We start from the raw sequence: 17,193 nt of genomic DNA, 5'->3' as shown, positions 1-17,193 counted from the left end.
AGCTTCAAAAACTTAAGATGGAGGTACAGATAGATGAATAAATGTTTTCTCTAGAAACACAGCCTTTTGCATGCCCTTGCCATGGGTTCTTCTTTTTTACTTTGTTTTAGCAATGCAAAAGTGCCTTAATGTCAAGTAAACCATTCTGTGATCCCTTTACATTGTTAGAGCAGTGGATGTGACTGTGGTGTCAGATGTGACATTTTCTTTTCTTCCTATGCATTTTCTGACAAGGAGCTGTGTGCATGTAAATGTATATGGAAGCAGTCTGTATTGTTGTCACACCGCAATTTAAAGCCCAGGGGCTATGCTTTGTGTTCATGCAGTTATACTCTGGCAGTGACAAGGACCTTCAGACAGTAATAAATACAGTTTTTAGCCACTGTGTCATCTTGTACCACATTAAAGTGCTGGTAAAGGACTTAACTGTAAGTGAAAATGGATTCAGTAACTCTAAATAAGGTCTTTCAATTTGCAGAATCTGGGTTTTGACTTCAGAAAAACAACTACAATTTATGCCTGGAAGACATGCAGTTGCATGCAGAGATGGTCTGCCAATTGCCTTGAAAGATTCCTTTTTAGTCCACTGTGGATTTCTGTTTTTCGTTCAGAATTCAGAATTTCAGACTGTCTCCTTTAAAAAAAAAAAAAAACAACACAGGAAGAAAGAAAAAAAACCCCATAAATGTATGAGTGGTACATTTGCCATCACAGTGGCTTTCTTTTCAGTGATGCAGTGATGTGGTGATATGTGTACTTACAACGCATTAGTGTCCCTTGCTGCTGATTTTTGTACATTGTGCCTCTATTTCCACCTGAATATATTTGCTAACATTGAAGGAATGTTTTCAGAGAAGGCGTAGCTACGGTTCACAAATACCACATTTTCAGCATATTTGTTTCATAATTGGGCAATATGAAGTCCAGTTACGTAAAAACATATACTTTGGGGTGTATTTGGTTTTTTCTGTATTGAAATTTGCTTTACTTGATTCAAAGGTGTGGAAGCTGATGGTTTACTTCAGTAGAGCTGACCTTTCTGAAATGGAAGATTTATCAGGTTGCATGTGCATGGTGAAACATGCAGCTGCACACACAAATCTTGCTATAGCCTGAACAGCTCTCTGTGCATATATCCTCCCTGACAAGAAAAAGAAAAGAAGAAAATGGATTGCTTTGAGGTCTTTGGTGTGAATTCAAATGGGAGACACTAATGAGGTATAGCAAAAAGGAGCGTTCTACAAAATGCCTAGTGCTGGTGACTTGTAGCTGAAATGATTAAAATGCTCAGCTTCCCCTGGCCTTCATTTAGCATATTGCCTTCCTCAATCAGGTTTCAACATTTCTGAAGGAGGTCGTTTTAATGTGTGATGGGAGCAACCAGGGGAGGAAAAAGGGAGCTTCAACCATTTTCACTGGCCATCTATCACAAAAGTGATTCCTGAAGTCTAATAGCTGCCAACGTGCTCACCCATGCTGGGGGACAGCTTCAGACAAGCCTTGCTTCCAGGCTGCCTTCCGATCTGTCCTTGCTAATACACCAGGGCTGCAGGAGGCTACATACCACGGTAGAGAAGCTCCCTTCTCTAGCTTCAATTAGCTACAGATTCAGTGGGAATCTTAAGCTGACCTTTAAAATGGGAATAGTGTTTGTCTGCTTCAGATGAGAGCAAAACTGTAGAACAGCATTTTGAACACATTTCACTGAGTTTTGAACATGTGTAATGAAAGTAAGCCTACAAAAAGCAAGCCTCATTTCAGGAGCTGCTTTATTTCATTGTGAGCAGTGAAATGGACTGTGCCTCCTACTTGTTTGGAGACAGACTGTCTGAGCACTTTGAATAATTCCTATATAGATCATGGCAACAGATGGTACAAATGATCTGAAAGCTCAAAAACTACAAAAAAGGGTAAAACCTTCATTCAGCTTAATCACTGAGAATTTTACTATGATCTTCAAGGGGTCCGCAGTTTCACCTGCATACTTCCTTTGAGAATATCAAATCACAATAAAGCAAATGCAACACATGAGAGATAGAGCAGTATGTTATAAAACTGATTATTACCTTCAATGGCAAAGGGTTTTCCCACAGTTAGAAGCTTGCAATCAGCATCTATTGATACTTCATAATCTAAGAGTGCTTTATCCATGATGAAGGCATCGAGTTTCTCTGGATCATGCCTGTATTCAACACCAAAGTCAGAAGCAGAATCACTTCATAGTCTAAAATTCAGTGATGCTCACTGAACATTTATCTGTGCAGTTCTGCGGAAGATTACTGATTGAAAACAGAGACCAGGGACTGATATTTTAAATGCAAACCTGATTTATATTTTGAAGAAAGGAATTGTGCATGAAAAATAAGCTTTGTGCATCTAGAGCAGGACAGTGGGCATAGGACTTATTTTGCTCCCATGAAGTACTACTGAAAGATGGAAAATACTACAGTATGTTAGACTTCGACTCAACTGAAAGGTAGCACAAGCTTTATTGGAAAAGATAAAAAATTGCTAAAATACTAGTGCTGTCTTGGTTTCTTTGTGATGTTAAAGTTACAGTCATTAGAGCAGAAATGCAGGAGGATAACTCATACAAAGGTGTTTCTCCTGCTTACTCCTTGAATATGAGGTAAATTAATTTCTTCACCCAGATCAGCTTTTCTCGATGTTCAGTCTTGAACACAGAGGACTGAATTTTACTAACATAATCATTTATGAAAAGCACACTTGCATAAAATGATGATATAAAAGAACAGTTGCAGTGCCTATTCTCATCTGATCCATGGACTGCACCCTCCACTCTTGTCACCTTAAAGGTCAGGGTGTTCTCCTGATGTGAAGTTACATGACTTCATTGATTTCAATGGATTGATTCCACTTTAACCCAAAGGAACTACCATGTATCTTAATTATCATTAGGATGGGTCTGTGAAAAATATGTAAACAGGAAACAACTTCTGATAAAAAATTCGCAGGCTATCTGTTATGCAACTTCTATGTGTAAAATGAATGAATTATTTCAGGCTTATTATCACCCCTCCTGTTTCCTGGCAGAGTGAATCGATTGTGTGACCCCAGATTGTTAGGCACAAATGTCTGGAACACAGTGATACCATGATTCCCTAAAGCAAGAAGACTTGGTGTTTATTACTTTTTACCAGTCTAATGCTTCTTTTACTCATTTTAATGATAAAGGCTTTAAGGTTTCTCTCTGAGAACCTTCTCCCAGCATGCTGAAGATGCTGAGGAACCTCATTCGCAGCTTTTGCTTGGACTGTGATGTTTTTTTCTGAATGTTTCTCACTGACTGGTAAAGGGCTCCCAAGCACAGAAACCTGCCGGATTTATATGCTGGCCATGCTTGAAGGCACCCTAGCAGTTACTGTGAAGACTTATTCCCCTGGAAAACACTCCAGCTGGTACTATGCTAGCTTGCTCTCCAAGCATCACTCCCTCCAGTGGATTACATGCTCTCTTCTCTATCTGCCACACTCCCTTCAATAACTGTTTTGTGGGATAAGTGACACTGAAAGTGGGAAACAGTCCTGGTTTCAGCTGGGATAGAGTTAATTTTCTTTCTAGTAGCTGGTATAGTGTTATGCTTTGGATTTAGTATGAGAATAAGGTTGATAACACACTCATGTTTTCAGTTGTTGCTAAGTAGTGTTTAGACTAAGTCAAGGACTTTTCAGCTTCTCATGCCCAGCCAGCAAGAAGGCTGGAGGGGCACAAGAAGTTGGGGGGGACACACACAGCCAGGACAGCTGACCCAAACTGGCTAAAGGGGTATTCCATACTATATGACACCATGCCCAGTGTATAAATGCAGGGCAGTTGGCCGGGGGGGGATCGCTGCTTGGGAATTGACTGGGCATTGGTCAGTGAGTGGTGAGCAATTGCATTGTGCATCACTTGTTTTATGTATTCCAATTCTTTTATTATTATTATCGTCATTTTATTATTATCATTATTATTTTCTTCCTTTCTGTCCTATTAAACTGTTCTTATCTTGACCCATGAGTTTTATTTTTTCCCTGATTCTCTCCCCCATCCTACTGGATGGGGAGGGAAGTGAGTGAGTGGCTGCATGGTGCTTAGTTGCTGGCTGGGGTTAAACCATGACAGAAACCCATCACCATCTCCCTGCCATGCATTCTGGTCAAGGGACAAGATCTGCTGTTGCATGCAGAGGCTCACTTTAGATATGCCACGCCATCCGGGGTTGCAGGGACATTGTACCGTCGCATGTACTCGTGCATCTCTGGGAAGCTTTGCCTCACATAGTCTTCTGCGCTGCTTTCTCGCACGGTTCCAAACCGAAACCCTTGGGATGGGTGGTGGAGCTGAGGAGATGAAATTACAGATTAGCAGTCATTTGCCTCCTTCACATCTGGTATCTTGGTCTTATGTGTGAACAGTTTGTCAGAAATTCTCAGCATTCATAGACCCGTCTCTGATGTTTTCCTGCAGTCAGCTTTCCACATCACAGAAAAAGTTTGAAAAGACTTACCAAGTGACTGATTAGCCTGTTTGTGTACTCTCAGGATTTTGTTCACATGTGAAAAACATTTCCCTTGAGACACCCTGCACCCCTAAATCCAGGTGTTTAGTTGGATTATTTGTCTTTAAACCAGTCAATGCTTCAGGAAGTGTCATGAGAAGCCTCTATCTAGGCTTGCTAGGTTCCACTTTCTGGGTCTCTGGGTAGCCAGCAAAGGACCCACAGTCTGGATTTGTTTTGGCAGAATGTCTTTTATTGACTCCTTCAGGATGAGATTTAGTCTTCTGCAGAAGGGTAGCACCATTTCATCTCTAGAAGCCTAGGCACCATACCACAGACCACTGCTGTCTTTGCTGCTATTCTCCACAGAGATACTAAGGACTGAAGTATTGCAGACACCAAAAAGTCTCCCCTGGCAGTGAAAAGGAGGAAGAATACCCCTCAGCATAGCCCAGGCTGTAAGCTTGATTACCAGGCTATACACATACAGATAATTTTTGCAGTTCTGTGTTCTTTCCTTTTCACAACCGGCTCCACCTTCTGTATTAAAGCCCCAAGTAGTTTAGATGTTCACAAGTTTCACAGACCTCTGTTTCTAACTTGTCTTTGAAGCATTTAGTGACTTGTGGGGAAATTCTCAAATTGCAGTGGAGGTGTCAAGTGGTGTCCCCTACTATGCCAAGCACTTCCTTGAGATGGCCGAGTGTTGCCAAGACCATACTTATTGGAAAGCCTTCAGCAATGTACCAGTCTCTAAAAGGTCAAACTTTAAGAGCACAGGAAGCCAAATAAAGCTAAGGCTTAAGTAGTCATGCTCTATTTGCTTCCCAGGAAGCTCATGGTCTTCACAGCAGCTTGCAAAGATGATCTCACCATGGCCATGCTCTGCTTTGCAAAGACCAAGCAAAAAGGCATTCTGCTGGTCCGTCTGGCTGTCTGCATTATCATCTATGTAAAACAGAGTGTAGGGCAACACAAAGCAATACAAAAGACCTTTACCACTCTTCTTTTCAATTACCCAATGAATAAAAGAGTATTCCTAGCTTTTTTAAGAATAACAGAGGTAGGATGTAAATGCACAGTCATCTAGTTCAGTCTGAAAAGGAACAGAAAAAGGTCTTTTGGATGGTATTCTGATGTCCTGGAAGCTATGAATATACTGTATTTCTGGTAACTTTTATCTGGAGAATGGGCAGGTGCTTTCCACATTGTGCTCTGCTGATCTCGTCCCTGTGTTGCAACCCAGGAATGAGACCTGCGGGTAAACGCCAGACTGTGAGCATGGAGGGAGTCGTGGCATGTTTTTTGAGGTGTTCTGGTCTGGATGACCATGGGAAAAGCAATGCAGGATGTGCCTCCATCCGGAGCTGGCCATAGTGCATGCTGTGCCAGAAGGACTGTGGGCGCAGAAGGAAATGTTCTTGCCTGGAAGTGTGGAAGCAGCATTCAAGTGCCAGAAGACATAAATAACACAGAGTTGTGCTGCGACAATACATCATGGAGACTTCCAGCACAATGCTGTCAACCCAAATCTAGGTCTAGTCTCGAGACATTGAAGATGACCTGCTTAATGAATGAGCTTGGAGTGGGCTCTATGCACTCTGTGTCCCAAAAAGCTCGTCACCACAGTCAGTGCTATTTTTTTAGGTTTTATTTCCTGGCAGTTTCAGTGAAGAGACCAAAAAACCCACTGAGTCTCAACACTGAACCATACTGCCACCTTCGAAGTCAATTTAGGTGTTTGTTGTGCTATTTGTGGCCCACCTAGTGATGCCAGTTGCAGTGCAACATCCAATCTGTAGATAAAGACTGCTGATGCCTGACTTCACTGGAAAGTATCCCTCACTCAGATTGTCACCAATGTCTATACATCTAGCTAAATAATTAAGCTTCTATGAGAAAGGCTACTATTAAAGAGAGTAAACTGCACCTCCATGCAATTTTCTGTCCCAAATGCTTTATTGAGGACTGTCCATGCTTTGCTTTGTGTTGGGCACATTGTCAAATTTTGCCACAGATTATGACAACATTGGAATATGTACGTGCTAGTTTTGGCTGGGATAGAGTTAATTTTCTTCATAGTAGCTAGTATGGGGCTATGTTTTGGATTTGTGCTGAAAACTGGGATTAAACCACAACAATGTATTAGATCAAAAGTCCATCTGGCTTAATATCCTGTCTCTAGCAAAACCATAGGTCTGGTGGGAAGTCTTGGAAAGTCTATGTAAGGAAGTTATGTAGTGATCCTTTCCATCCTATGCTCTACCTGCTTCTGGTAATCTATGCTTTTTCTTAAGCATAATTATGTGTCTGCAACTTTGTATTCGATGACTCTTGATTCCTTTTATGAAGGATAAATCTTAATAGTGTTTTAATCCTCTATGTCTTTTGGGACTTCAATTTTCTTCTTATTGCTGCTTATCCACCTGAGGAAAAGATTTGCTTGCAGCTATATGAATAGCGGACTAACAACGCAAAATGCTGCCAAAAGCAGATAACGGACTACCTGCAGTACCATCACTGCTAATATACTAAGACTGCTAAGGGTTACTTGCTTCAATGGAAGATTAAAACTTAAGGATTGAAACAAGACTCATCAGCTGTCACTGCTGCTTTCTTTCTTTCTGGACTCCTCTCCTGGAAAGATTCTGTGAAAAGATGGAAGCCACAAATACCTGTGTCCCGACAGGATAGGTAAATGTCATAGTCTTCCTGTGAGTCTTGCCTTGTTAGTTGTCTCTTTTTTTATTTATCTTTTCTGTTGCTCATGCTGTGTTTCTTTTGTGTTTCTTATATTTTAAGAGTCTGATATTGAAAGAGTCTTTCTGTTTCTTTAAACCAATAACAGAATCCTAATGTCTTGGGCTTCAGAGAAATCATGAACTCTGAAAAATCGGCATTTGAAGAACCACAATTTGAAGAATCAAGAATGGATTAGATTTTTTTTTTCTAACTGGTGATTTGGGGAGACAGTTACTTGCTTTTTTGTCAGTAATAGCAAATATAAAAGCTATCTTATTGAGAAGAAATAGCTATCCAAATTATAGGCCTTTCTAGTATGTGGAGACTACACTTCTGTGTGTACTCTACTGTTTTTTCATTCAAAGCTCAGTCAGTGTGAAAGGTGAATAACCATCACAAAGCGGGTAATGGGCACTAGGAACTGTTGACACTTTTTGTATCCATAGAGCACCTGGAGCTTTGCTAGTGATTCAAGTATGATTAAAAATAAAGGAATGCAATAGCTGCAGATCCATCTGCAGACATGAGTTTTCTTGGCACTCATCTTATGATAACCTCACAAGGTCCCTCCAAAATCAGACAACTATGGCTGTTAGAAACCAAAAAAACAAGGTTTGTTTTGACCTAGAGAGAGGCTTTCGGGGGACAGTGAAGTCCTGGCTTGACAATTCATTGAACAAGAAGTAAAGATAGTTATGGGTACAGATGATATATCCCTCTTTATTCGTCTCTTTAACTGCCAGACCTCCCTTTTGAAGACCTGGGAGCAAAGTAAATCACTCGTTTTTTTTTAAAAGGGTCATTGCTCCTGAATATAATTGCTTTTTAGCCAGTAGGCTAACTCTGTACTCCCAAGGAGCCTCTCCCATGCAGTGCACGAGAGCTAAGCATTGCTGCCGCGTGTGGGACTCAAGTTTAGCGAGTAACCAGGCCTTTGAATGTTAGCTAGCAAGGCCACCACAGCAAACTGCAAACTGTGCCGGCCGAGCTGCTGAGTTGGAGAAGCAGGGGAATGCCAATTGCCTGGGCAATGTAAGAGTGTGTATATGAATATACCAATGGAGTAGTTAAAAGCCAATGTTTTTCAGGGGTTAAAAAGCTATTTAGTGTTGCTGGTTAGTGGCTCTCCCAAAAAAGGTGAAGGCTCTAGCAGCTAACAATATAATTTCTGCAGCTCAAATACTGGAGATCAGTGATTTCATGTTAGTAATCTGAGTTTTATATCTGAAGCACTGGTGTATACCATGAATGGCCATACTAGGGTGCATCCCAAATTTTTAGAACCATCTCCCAGTCTACTGTGAGAAAGCTGTTGCACATGAAGTTGTGAGACACCTGGTGACCTCCCATTTGGATCTGGGTTAGTACGTGGGGCAAACTCAAGAGATGGTCATGAGAGCCCTTGCAGCAGAGGGATGTAGGATGTAGTGCTGGAGGAGGCTAAGCCCTTGTTGTCTTGAATCACTACTCTGACTTCACAGGTTCAGGGCTGTGGAATGCCAAGACCAGAGGATCTTGCTGCATTGGTCAGGGACAGGTGGTTCAGAAAGGTGGCCCACCTTCTGTGAAGACAGAGCTCTTGGGAGGGAGGACTAGGAGATGCTGCTGGGAAGTGCAGGATGAAGGTGCAGGAGAAAGGCTAAAGAGATTTGGAAGTGAATATGCTTTCTGGAATTGGGGTACCAATGCTGTCCCTGTGACCTCTAAGGATAGTATCTACTGTGGGATGCATGGGCTGTGCCAGTGTTTCCAAGAACAAGTCTCACTGTTTAAGAAAAGATACCATGGGTAAGAAAACAAACAAGGGGTAATGTTTTCTTACACTGTGTAAGAAAACAAGGGGTAATGTGAATGCCTGCAAGCACTAAGGAGGTGAAATGGTTGTTGGGTCACTTGAGCACTGAGACAGGGAGGTCATGTAGTGTTTAAGGAAACTCAAGAGCTCTACAGAACATCCAGCTTCTCTGACAGCGCCAGGAAAAGCTTTGGGACTTCTCAGGGTCTTCTGTACCTTGTACAGCATTGTGCTACTAGACAAATGATGTTTGTGCTGCTTACTGCCAAAAGCAAATACTGCAGCTACCAGTTCCCTTGGCTTGGCACCTTATTTCTAGATCTTCTTGGTTTCTGTCTTCCATGGTTAAAACATCTGCTGAGTGGGAAGTGGAGAACTTGTTTTATTTGGGAAGATGTTGAGAAGAATTGGGCATCTGCATACATCTATGGCTTGGGGTGCCAATTATACATGAAAATACCAATGTGCTAAAACCACAGAAGCAGAAACAGGAAAATACAATCCTGAGTGTCAGGGATTTTGCATTACTTGGCACATTCCAGTTTATGTAATACAGTGCCATTGGATTCAGTGCCATCAGCTAGGCTGAGGACACCTAGACTCAGACTTGAAAAGACTCAGGCATAGAAATACCCTGTGCAAGTTGGGATTTAAAACTGAAAATGCATGAGATGGTGCCAGCAGGTAACCTTGACATACTCCAAAGTTGGACTGTTGGGTTTTGAGGTATTTCTAGCAGGTTCCGGCTTCTGTATGACCTTTCAGTGCTGTGAAGCTAGAAGATTTGGCTCCAAGACTTTTCACCCCTTAGTGCCCTGGTTGTTATGTCTACTATCATTTTGTGGTTTTCGTCACACTTGGTTGTCATATCTTTTTGCAGTGTGTAAGAACCCCAGGTGTTCAGAATATAAGTGCAGTGAAAAGATGGTCTCAGCTCCACAAAAGCAGGCAATACAATATTGCCTGCTGATCCCATGGAATTTAAGCTTGCTGGGAGCTGTGGAGAGACAAGTAAGATCTAAACAGAGCAACTGCTGGGAAGTGAAATTATGGCTATTTTCTGTAAGCAATGAAGTGACTGAAATCTAGGAAATGCTTTCCCAGTACTTGACTGATGCGGTGCACTAACTGCCTCACTGAATCTGATTCAGAACTGTTCTGTGCACCTTGATAGTTGGCTGAAGGAAAAATGCTTCAGGAACTCAATTTCTAATTGGCAATTTAAATCATTACAATGATTTCATCATTCATCCAGTTAGCCTCTCCTTTCCAAAATTCAACTCCATGAATTATTCTTTGAAGGAAGTGAGAAAGGGGCAACCCAGTATACAGTGGACTGCAGTGCCAGTGACTGCATCCTGCAGTGACAGATGCAGAGTTAACATGGATTGGGCTTTTACCACCACATACAATACTGCTTTTTAATTTTAATAGGGTATAGAAAGGGGGAACATGGCTGAAAACACTTTCCTAACTTTACAACAACTTCTGAGGAAAAATTATTATTAAAAGGTTTCAGTAGTTCTACCCCATGATAGTGCTGGTTACCTGGTATAACACCAACTGTAGTGTTTAATGGACATCTTATATATCAGCAGAATGGCTGTTAGTGCCAGCATGATCTCTGCCAGGGAACTGCTGCAGAATCTTGAAAAACTTCAGTTTTTCAGTTCAGTTGCAGTTGCTAATTGCTGGAGAGGGGTAGCATTAAGTGGCCTGCTCTGCTGTGAAGAACTGACATGCTTTTAGAGATCTGCTGTTTTGCAATCAGTCTTCTGTCTTTGGCAAAAGAAGCAATATCATTTTATCTTGCCTCATGTAACCAATACATTTAAAAGTGGTTGTCTAGCTGCTAATAGATTTCTTATGACCCACTGATAGAAGAAATGCAATTGGTAGTGCAAAGTTTCAGCAGAAAAAGAACAAACCAAATGAAATAAAAAAACCCCCAAACAATGTAGAACTCTGTTTATGGGCTTTTCCCTACTTATCTGCAAGAGTTTTTGAAAACTAACTAACTAGTGAATATTTATGGGGTGCAGAGGAAGATGAAAGAAAAGAAAATTATTCACAGTGAAGCACATGAATTTCAAATTTTAGCAGATGAAAATTCGCAGCTGAACTTCTGGAAGTGGAGGCTTTGTTCAGAAACTGTCCCATGTGTTCAGGCTTGGGAGGTGGAGACGTTCCCAGGGCCTCCAGGAGATGGTGTATGCAGAATACATTTGAAAGCTCACTTTGCCTTCTCTGTTGCAAAAAGTGTCAGTGGAGCCAATTCTTGGCTTGCCAGGCTAATGTCAGATTTTGTTAAAATCCTGTCACTTTGAATCCAACTCACCTAGGTCATTAGTTGGCATAAATCTTTACAGCTGCATTGAAGTCAATAAGCAGTTTCAATCTAGAAACAAAGGAAGGCACAGTCCAGTACTGACAGTTTATTCTCCTGCATTGCAAAAAAAGCATACATGAAAAGAAATTGTGACTTAGGTCTCTCTTTAAAAATATGAAGGTTCTGTATTGACACTTCCTGTGTGAGTGCTAATAATTAATTATAAGATCTGCTCTGCTCTGTGATGCAGAAGCTGTACAGCTAAGGAATAAGACTAGGGACTCTACTGTGTGGTAGGTAGGTTAATTTCTGAAGACTGCCCTGCTGATTGAGTTGCCGGGCAATGTTTTAGTGCACAAAGCTCCATAACAACAGAACCCTGGTGAAGATGAACTTAAAGGTGTGTTTATCTCTGTTTCTTAATGGCACTTAAAAAGTTTTCTGGACAGAGGGATCTTTGAGCTGGGATTTATTCCAGGAGAGCTGAGAACTGTAAGATAGTAGATGTAAATTATTGTAGGAAAAATGGATAGACTGAGAAAAAAAAAAGTATATAATTCCCAACAGGCAATAGATCACTGTTTCCAGTTGTACTTCAGCAGCACAAAACAGCCATAAAAATGCTCCAGACTGAGTCACTTCATCGACCGTGTTCTTCTGCTTCCTACCTGTAAAATAGGGCTAATGCTGCTCTAAGGCAGGTGAAGTCCTTTTCAAATTAGAAGCAAGGGAAGGAGAGCTGTTTGGCTGAATACATGCTCAAACTACCAAAGAGACATGGGAGATTTCTGGTTAAGTAATGCCTCTTGTCCTTCCATCCCAAGTCTCAGGTCTGTGGAGGAAAAGCTATCACATTTCTCTACAAGCAACTGAGGGCTGGAGGGGGAACCTAATGTGACAGTAGCTTAAAGTGTAGGTAGCTTTCTCGCCTTCAAAACAATAATCTTTCAAATTCTTTTTCTTACCAATTTCTCCTGCTCTAGCTGTTGCTGGTTGCTTAGGGCAACGCTGTCAGTCCTCCTGCCCACTGGCCATATGGCAATTGTCCCCCAGCTACCAGGGCTGAACATGGTCCTTTGTGCTGACACTGTAAACTTGTAAGGCAAGGCTAGTGCTCTATGGTTTCCAGGAAAGGAACAGACAATGGTTTCGTGTTGCAAATGTGTCACCAGTTACTAGGACGAAGAGGTTTCCAATTGCAGATCATGGAACTGTCTACCAGTGCAGCCCTAATTTCTTAAATACGTTATTTGCTATTGGCTTTTGGTTCAATAGCATCAAATGAAGGCAAATCAGGAGTCCTTTGTTACTGAGAGATCCAACATTGGAACTAAATGTTATTTTTTTCCTTCTTGGAATCAGTTTAGAACAGCGAGGCATGTGTGAAGCATGAAGTGTAAAAGAAGAATGATGGGCTCATTTGGATGTCTTGACCTCTTGCACAGTGAAATACAGACAAGAATATTTGACTTTACCTGGTGTTCAGTCAAATCTTATTCTAGTCAGTGAAAACTACTTTTTTTTTTAGAGGGCTTCACCCCTTGGCATCACTGAAATCCAGGGCATCAATGTGGGAGCTGACTGAGGACTTCTATCACTAAGAAGGTGAGCCAGGCTAGTATCCAGGTCACTGTTTATAGATCACAATGGCTGTGACTTTTGTGAAGAATAATAAATATCCTCAATGCTGCTAAGTCAGCTGTATGATGATCTTCCATCTGCCAGGCGATAAGATCAACCTTATGCATCTTCACTGTTCTCTGCTCCTCTTTGCCAGTTACTTCAGTAACATCTTCTCCTCATATTTCTCTGCTTGCATTATTTCTTGCAAGGATCTGAGCCCCATCTATGATGCAGTTGCTATTTCTGGTGGTGGGCTTGCTTTCCTTTTTTTTAAAATGACTTGACATATAGGTATACTGCAGCTTGAAGAGTAAGAAACTGATATGAATACATGTGGGAAAATGCTAAACCACATTAATTCCTTCTGGTGCTGAAAGAACAACCTTCATGACCTGCACCACATGGAATGAAGACAGCAGGACTTTCTCCTTTCCCCCCTACCCCTACATTCTTTGGATCAAACAATTAGGATGGTGAGGTAAAGAGTGGCCAAGACAGTAGGTGACAGTACAAGGCATTCTATGTAGGTGAAGACCTGGAGCAGTAGGGGTTAATATGCAAGGATACCAAAAAGATAGCTGTCGGCAAGAAGGCATAAAAAAGCAGGTCACGATGGGAAAGGAAACTTGATCTGGAGAACATTACAGTGCATTGCCTGATAGACTGGATATCAGAATGATAAAAATCTGAACTAGACAGATTCTGAGCCTCCAAAGCTGTAACTTTACAAGAAAGCTTTAACAAGGTGAGGGGGAAGCTAAACAAGTCAAGTGTTCACCACCATAAATTGCACAGGAAAGCTAAAGAAGCCAAGATTTCACCTCCATAAATTGCAGGTGTCTTTCATTCCTGTATGAGATTGCTCTGCAATGTCTGTTCTTTATTCTGACTGGAGTTTGATACTTAATTTCTCCCTTGTCTGAGATTTTTTCACTTTGGTCTCTGTGACAAAGTCCTCTTGAGTTCAAATCCTTCACTGACTCATTAATACTCAGAAAAGCACCATGTATTAATTAGGAGGCTGTGATGCTGTGAGTCATGACCTTCCTGTGTCCAATGACTTCCTGCACAGAAATATTTGCTCTATAGATTTTGCAGCCAACTTCTTTTAATTGTAAAAAGAGAATCCTGCAGTCCTGTACAGATACTAAACCCCCTGGGAGCAGTAAGTTGTTAACTCCACTGAGTTTGTTGCTTGTTTTTTTGCTATACAATTTAATACATTTAATGCATATTTAAATACATGCTATTTCATTATATATTTAATACATAGCAGTGCAAGTGGTGCTCCTCATGATGATTCATCTTAGGTTGCTGCAGTGAAAGACCATCGCAGTCTTTAAGAGCACTTTCTTCAGTGTAATTCTTCCAGGGTTTCATTTTTTCAGGAAGAAAATTTATCTATAAACACACAACAGTTATGGCCTCACTCTAAAGCCTGCTTAACTTGAGGGAAAATATAAATAAATGCAGAGGTATTTGAATCATGCCTCTAATGATGAAAAAGGCCTATAAAGTGGCTGGACCTTTCCTTTTCTATGGTTTAGTATCGCTAAAGCTCATCTGCAGTTACTTGCCTGTTGGTATTTCTGGACTGTTCTAATACATGTAACAGGGAGTTTTTAACTGATATAATAATTGCCATAAGGCCTCTAAATCAGCTGAGATTGTCATAAATCAGAAATGAGAGCTTGCACCCTCACATTTTATATTTTAAATCTAGAAACAAAAATCTGGGTGATTGTACATATTGAATTCCTGAGTAACAAAATCTCAGAAATATCTTGTCTGGATTACTCAAAGTGCTTAGTTTTGTAATAAAAAGATGGACAACTCACAAGAGCAAGTGTTCAGACAATGGATTGGAAGACAAACAGAGATTTCTGAGGACTAATCCCAAAGCACACCAAAGCTGTTGAAAGGACTTGCTGGATGGAGCTTCTCAGAGTGATTGTAGGTGTCTGCAGTGTATTCCTTGGGGCAACTATGGTTTTTGTGAGACATTAGTGCTGACCATACTAGTACACCATCATGCATGATGGAGGAAGTAGGCACTTCCAGGGAATGGTTTGGGTGATCTCGTCCTGGAGCAAGTGTCTTCAACAGCAGCCCAATGTGCCTACCTCTCCCAACTAACTGTAAAAGCATATTAGACTGAGTAAATAATATGTAATGTCTCCACTGCAGACAAGTAAAGTTAGATGAGATAACACAATGAAACTGCTGATGGTGGGATTCAAAGGTGTAGCCCTTTTTGTTAAATGGATCCCAATAGGTTCAATATTTTCTGTCAAAATACAACGTGGAAAGGAACTTTGCCATTGTCAAAGGGTGTTTCGAAGGTAAAGTGATCCAGAGAAGTAAAAATATAACCATAGTAAATTAACAGGCATAGATACTCAAGTGATTCCTAAAGATGGCAAAGAAAAGCTGACAGCTCTCACAGAAGTGACAATGGTTGGATAGTACCTGAAAAGCTCATTATATTGTTGAAAGAATGATACTTTTAGCAGAAAGAAAGGCCATGCATTGTACCACCTTGTGGAAAATCTGTCCAGCTCCTCAGCTTCTGCTGTTGTATGCTTTCTTGTTGGCATGTTTGAAATATTTCTTCTGTATGCTGGGCTTCCACAATTATTTTGCCTCAGATAATCTGAATTACTCAACACACTCCTGACTTTATGGTGCATCTCCAACATATGCTCTTGCATTAGAAGCCTGACAGCAAAGTCCCTGCTTCAAGTCCCCTTGCCACCAAAAAAAACCCACTCCGTGGGGAGATCCTGTAATACAAGACCCTATTTTTGGACTTAATAATGAAGAGTTTTACTGGATCCGGGCCTTAGTTGCAGGCTCGCTGGGCAAAGGAAGGCACTGACACTGCTATGTATTTACAGATAATTCTTTTCCCTGTCTGTGGCACTGACACCTAGATTACTCACGTGCAGATAGTACCGCTTTATGGAAACCATATTGGAAACTGAAACATAAAATATCTGGATTTGTCACAAGACTGGCTAAAAGAGACATCAGCCATACAGATACATGCTTTCAAAGCAGGATGGTAGCAAATTATCTTTTTTGTACCCAGAGCCCCTTGCTTATCAATGTGCCCCTTCTCTGCTCAGCCCATGCCTGCGAGGCTGTGTACTCAGCTTGCTGCTGTAGATCTGTAATGCAATTATCACCTGTCAATCAGGAAATAGACGACAGTGGCCAACTGTCCTAGACTTATCTGTCCCCATCTGCATACCTACGTGCTCCTCTAGCACCAGCACTGTTTTAAGGAGTCACCTATTGCAACCTAGTCTTGCCACTGTGAAAATGTGCATTGGCCCCAGCGAAGGATAAAAACTGTGTGGTGGCTTTTCCAACTGTAACTGTGTATAATGTCACCACCAAGGGGCTAAGGAGCTACACAACAAAGAAAGTGATAAGCAGGTTTGGGAGATGTCAGGAATAAAGGTAGCTGTCTCCAAGCCATTACAGGTAGGTAGGACAAATGATCAGACCAGCGCAAAGGCAGGCTGCATGACTGACCTTGTAAAGAAGTCAGCTCATACAACAGTGTACCTGGTCTGCCAAGCAATCTGACAAAGAAGAATGTTGTAATTTTTTGTGCATCCAAAGATGCGACATTACGAGAAAAAATGAAATAAGCCTCTGCAATTCAGATGAGAGAAGGGATAAGCGCGGTATAAAATGATGCGAACACAATGTTTTTCCTCTGTCTCCATCTCCTCTCTCTGCAAACAAGCTTTTAAACTTCTTTGCCATGTCCTGTAGAGATCCTGTAGAGAGCTTTCTAAGAGGGAATCAGGACACTGCTGCAACTTTCATCGGGGTAACTGGCATGTTCATCCTGTAGCTATCCTCTTGTGCTCAAACAGTACGCTGAACATGTTCAGGTGAGTTTCTTCCCCAAATGCTGTGTTTGCCAGTTTCCACCGGCAAGAGAAGATCATCTAAAATGTGTAAGATTAGAAAATGGGGAGAGAGGGGGTAGCTGTGGCTGAAAATTGCCCAATGTCTTTTTAAGATTTTAAGGTGGCAGGACATTGCTTTAATATTTCTGCAACTTATTGGCTATGTTGCAACTCCTACCATAAAAAGTTACCTGAAACGTGACCTAGTAAAGGGAGTAGCCAGCTCTGATGGATACTCCAGATGTTTGGCTTTAGTGACCCAGCCTTTATAAGATAC

General features: G+C 41.3%; 1 protein-coding gene across 2 annotated transcripts in view; it reads right to left on the bottom strand.

Moving 5' to 3' along the window:
* Positions 1 to 17,193, bottom strand: part of GRIN3A (glutamate ionotropic receptor NMDA type subunit 3A) — an 80,985-nt gene that overhangs the window by 17,320 nt on the left and 46,472 nt on the right. For both annotated transcript variants that reach the window (XM_052775836.1, XM_052775835.1), the window contains exons 4-5: positions 4,198 to 4,343; positions 2,067 to 2,182 (exon numbers count right to left, since the gene is read on the bottom strand). In XM_052775836.1, coding sequence (XP_052631796.1) covers positions 2,067 to 2,182; positions 4,198 to 4,343 — 262 coding nt within the window. The remainder of the gene's footprint in view (positions 1 to 2,066; positions 2,183 to 4,197; positions 4,344 to 17,193) is intronic.

This window comes from Harpia harpyja, chromosome Z (genome assembly GCF_026419915.1).
Source record: "Harpia harpyja isolate bHarHar1 chromosome Z, bHarHar1 primary haplotype, whole genome shotgun sequence".
Lineage (NCBI taxonomy): Eukaryota > Metazoa > Chordata > Aves > Accipitriformes > Accipitridae > Harpia > Harpia harpyja.
This window is presented reverse-complemented; position numbering and strand designations above follow the sequence as displayed.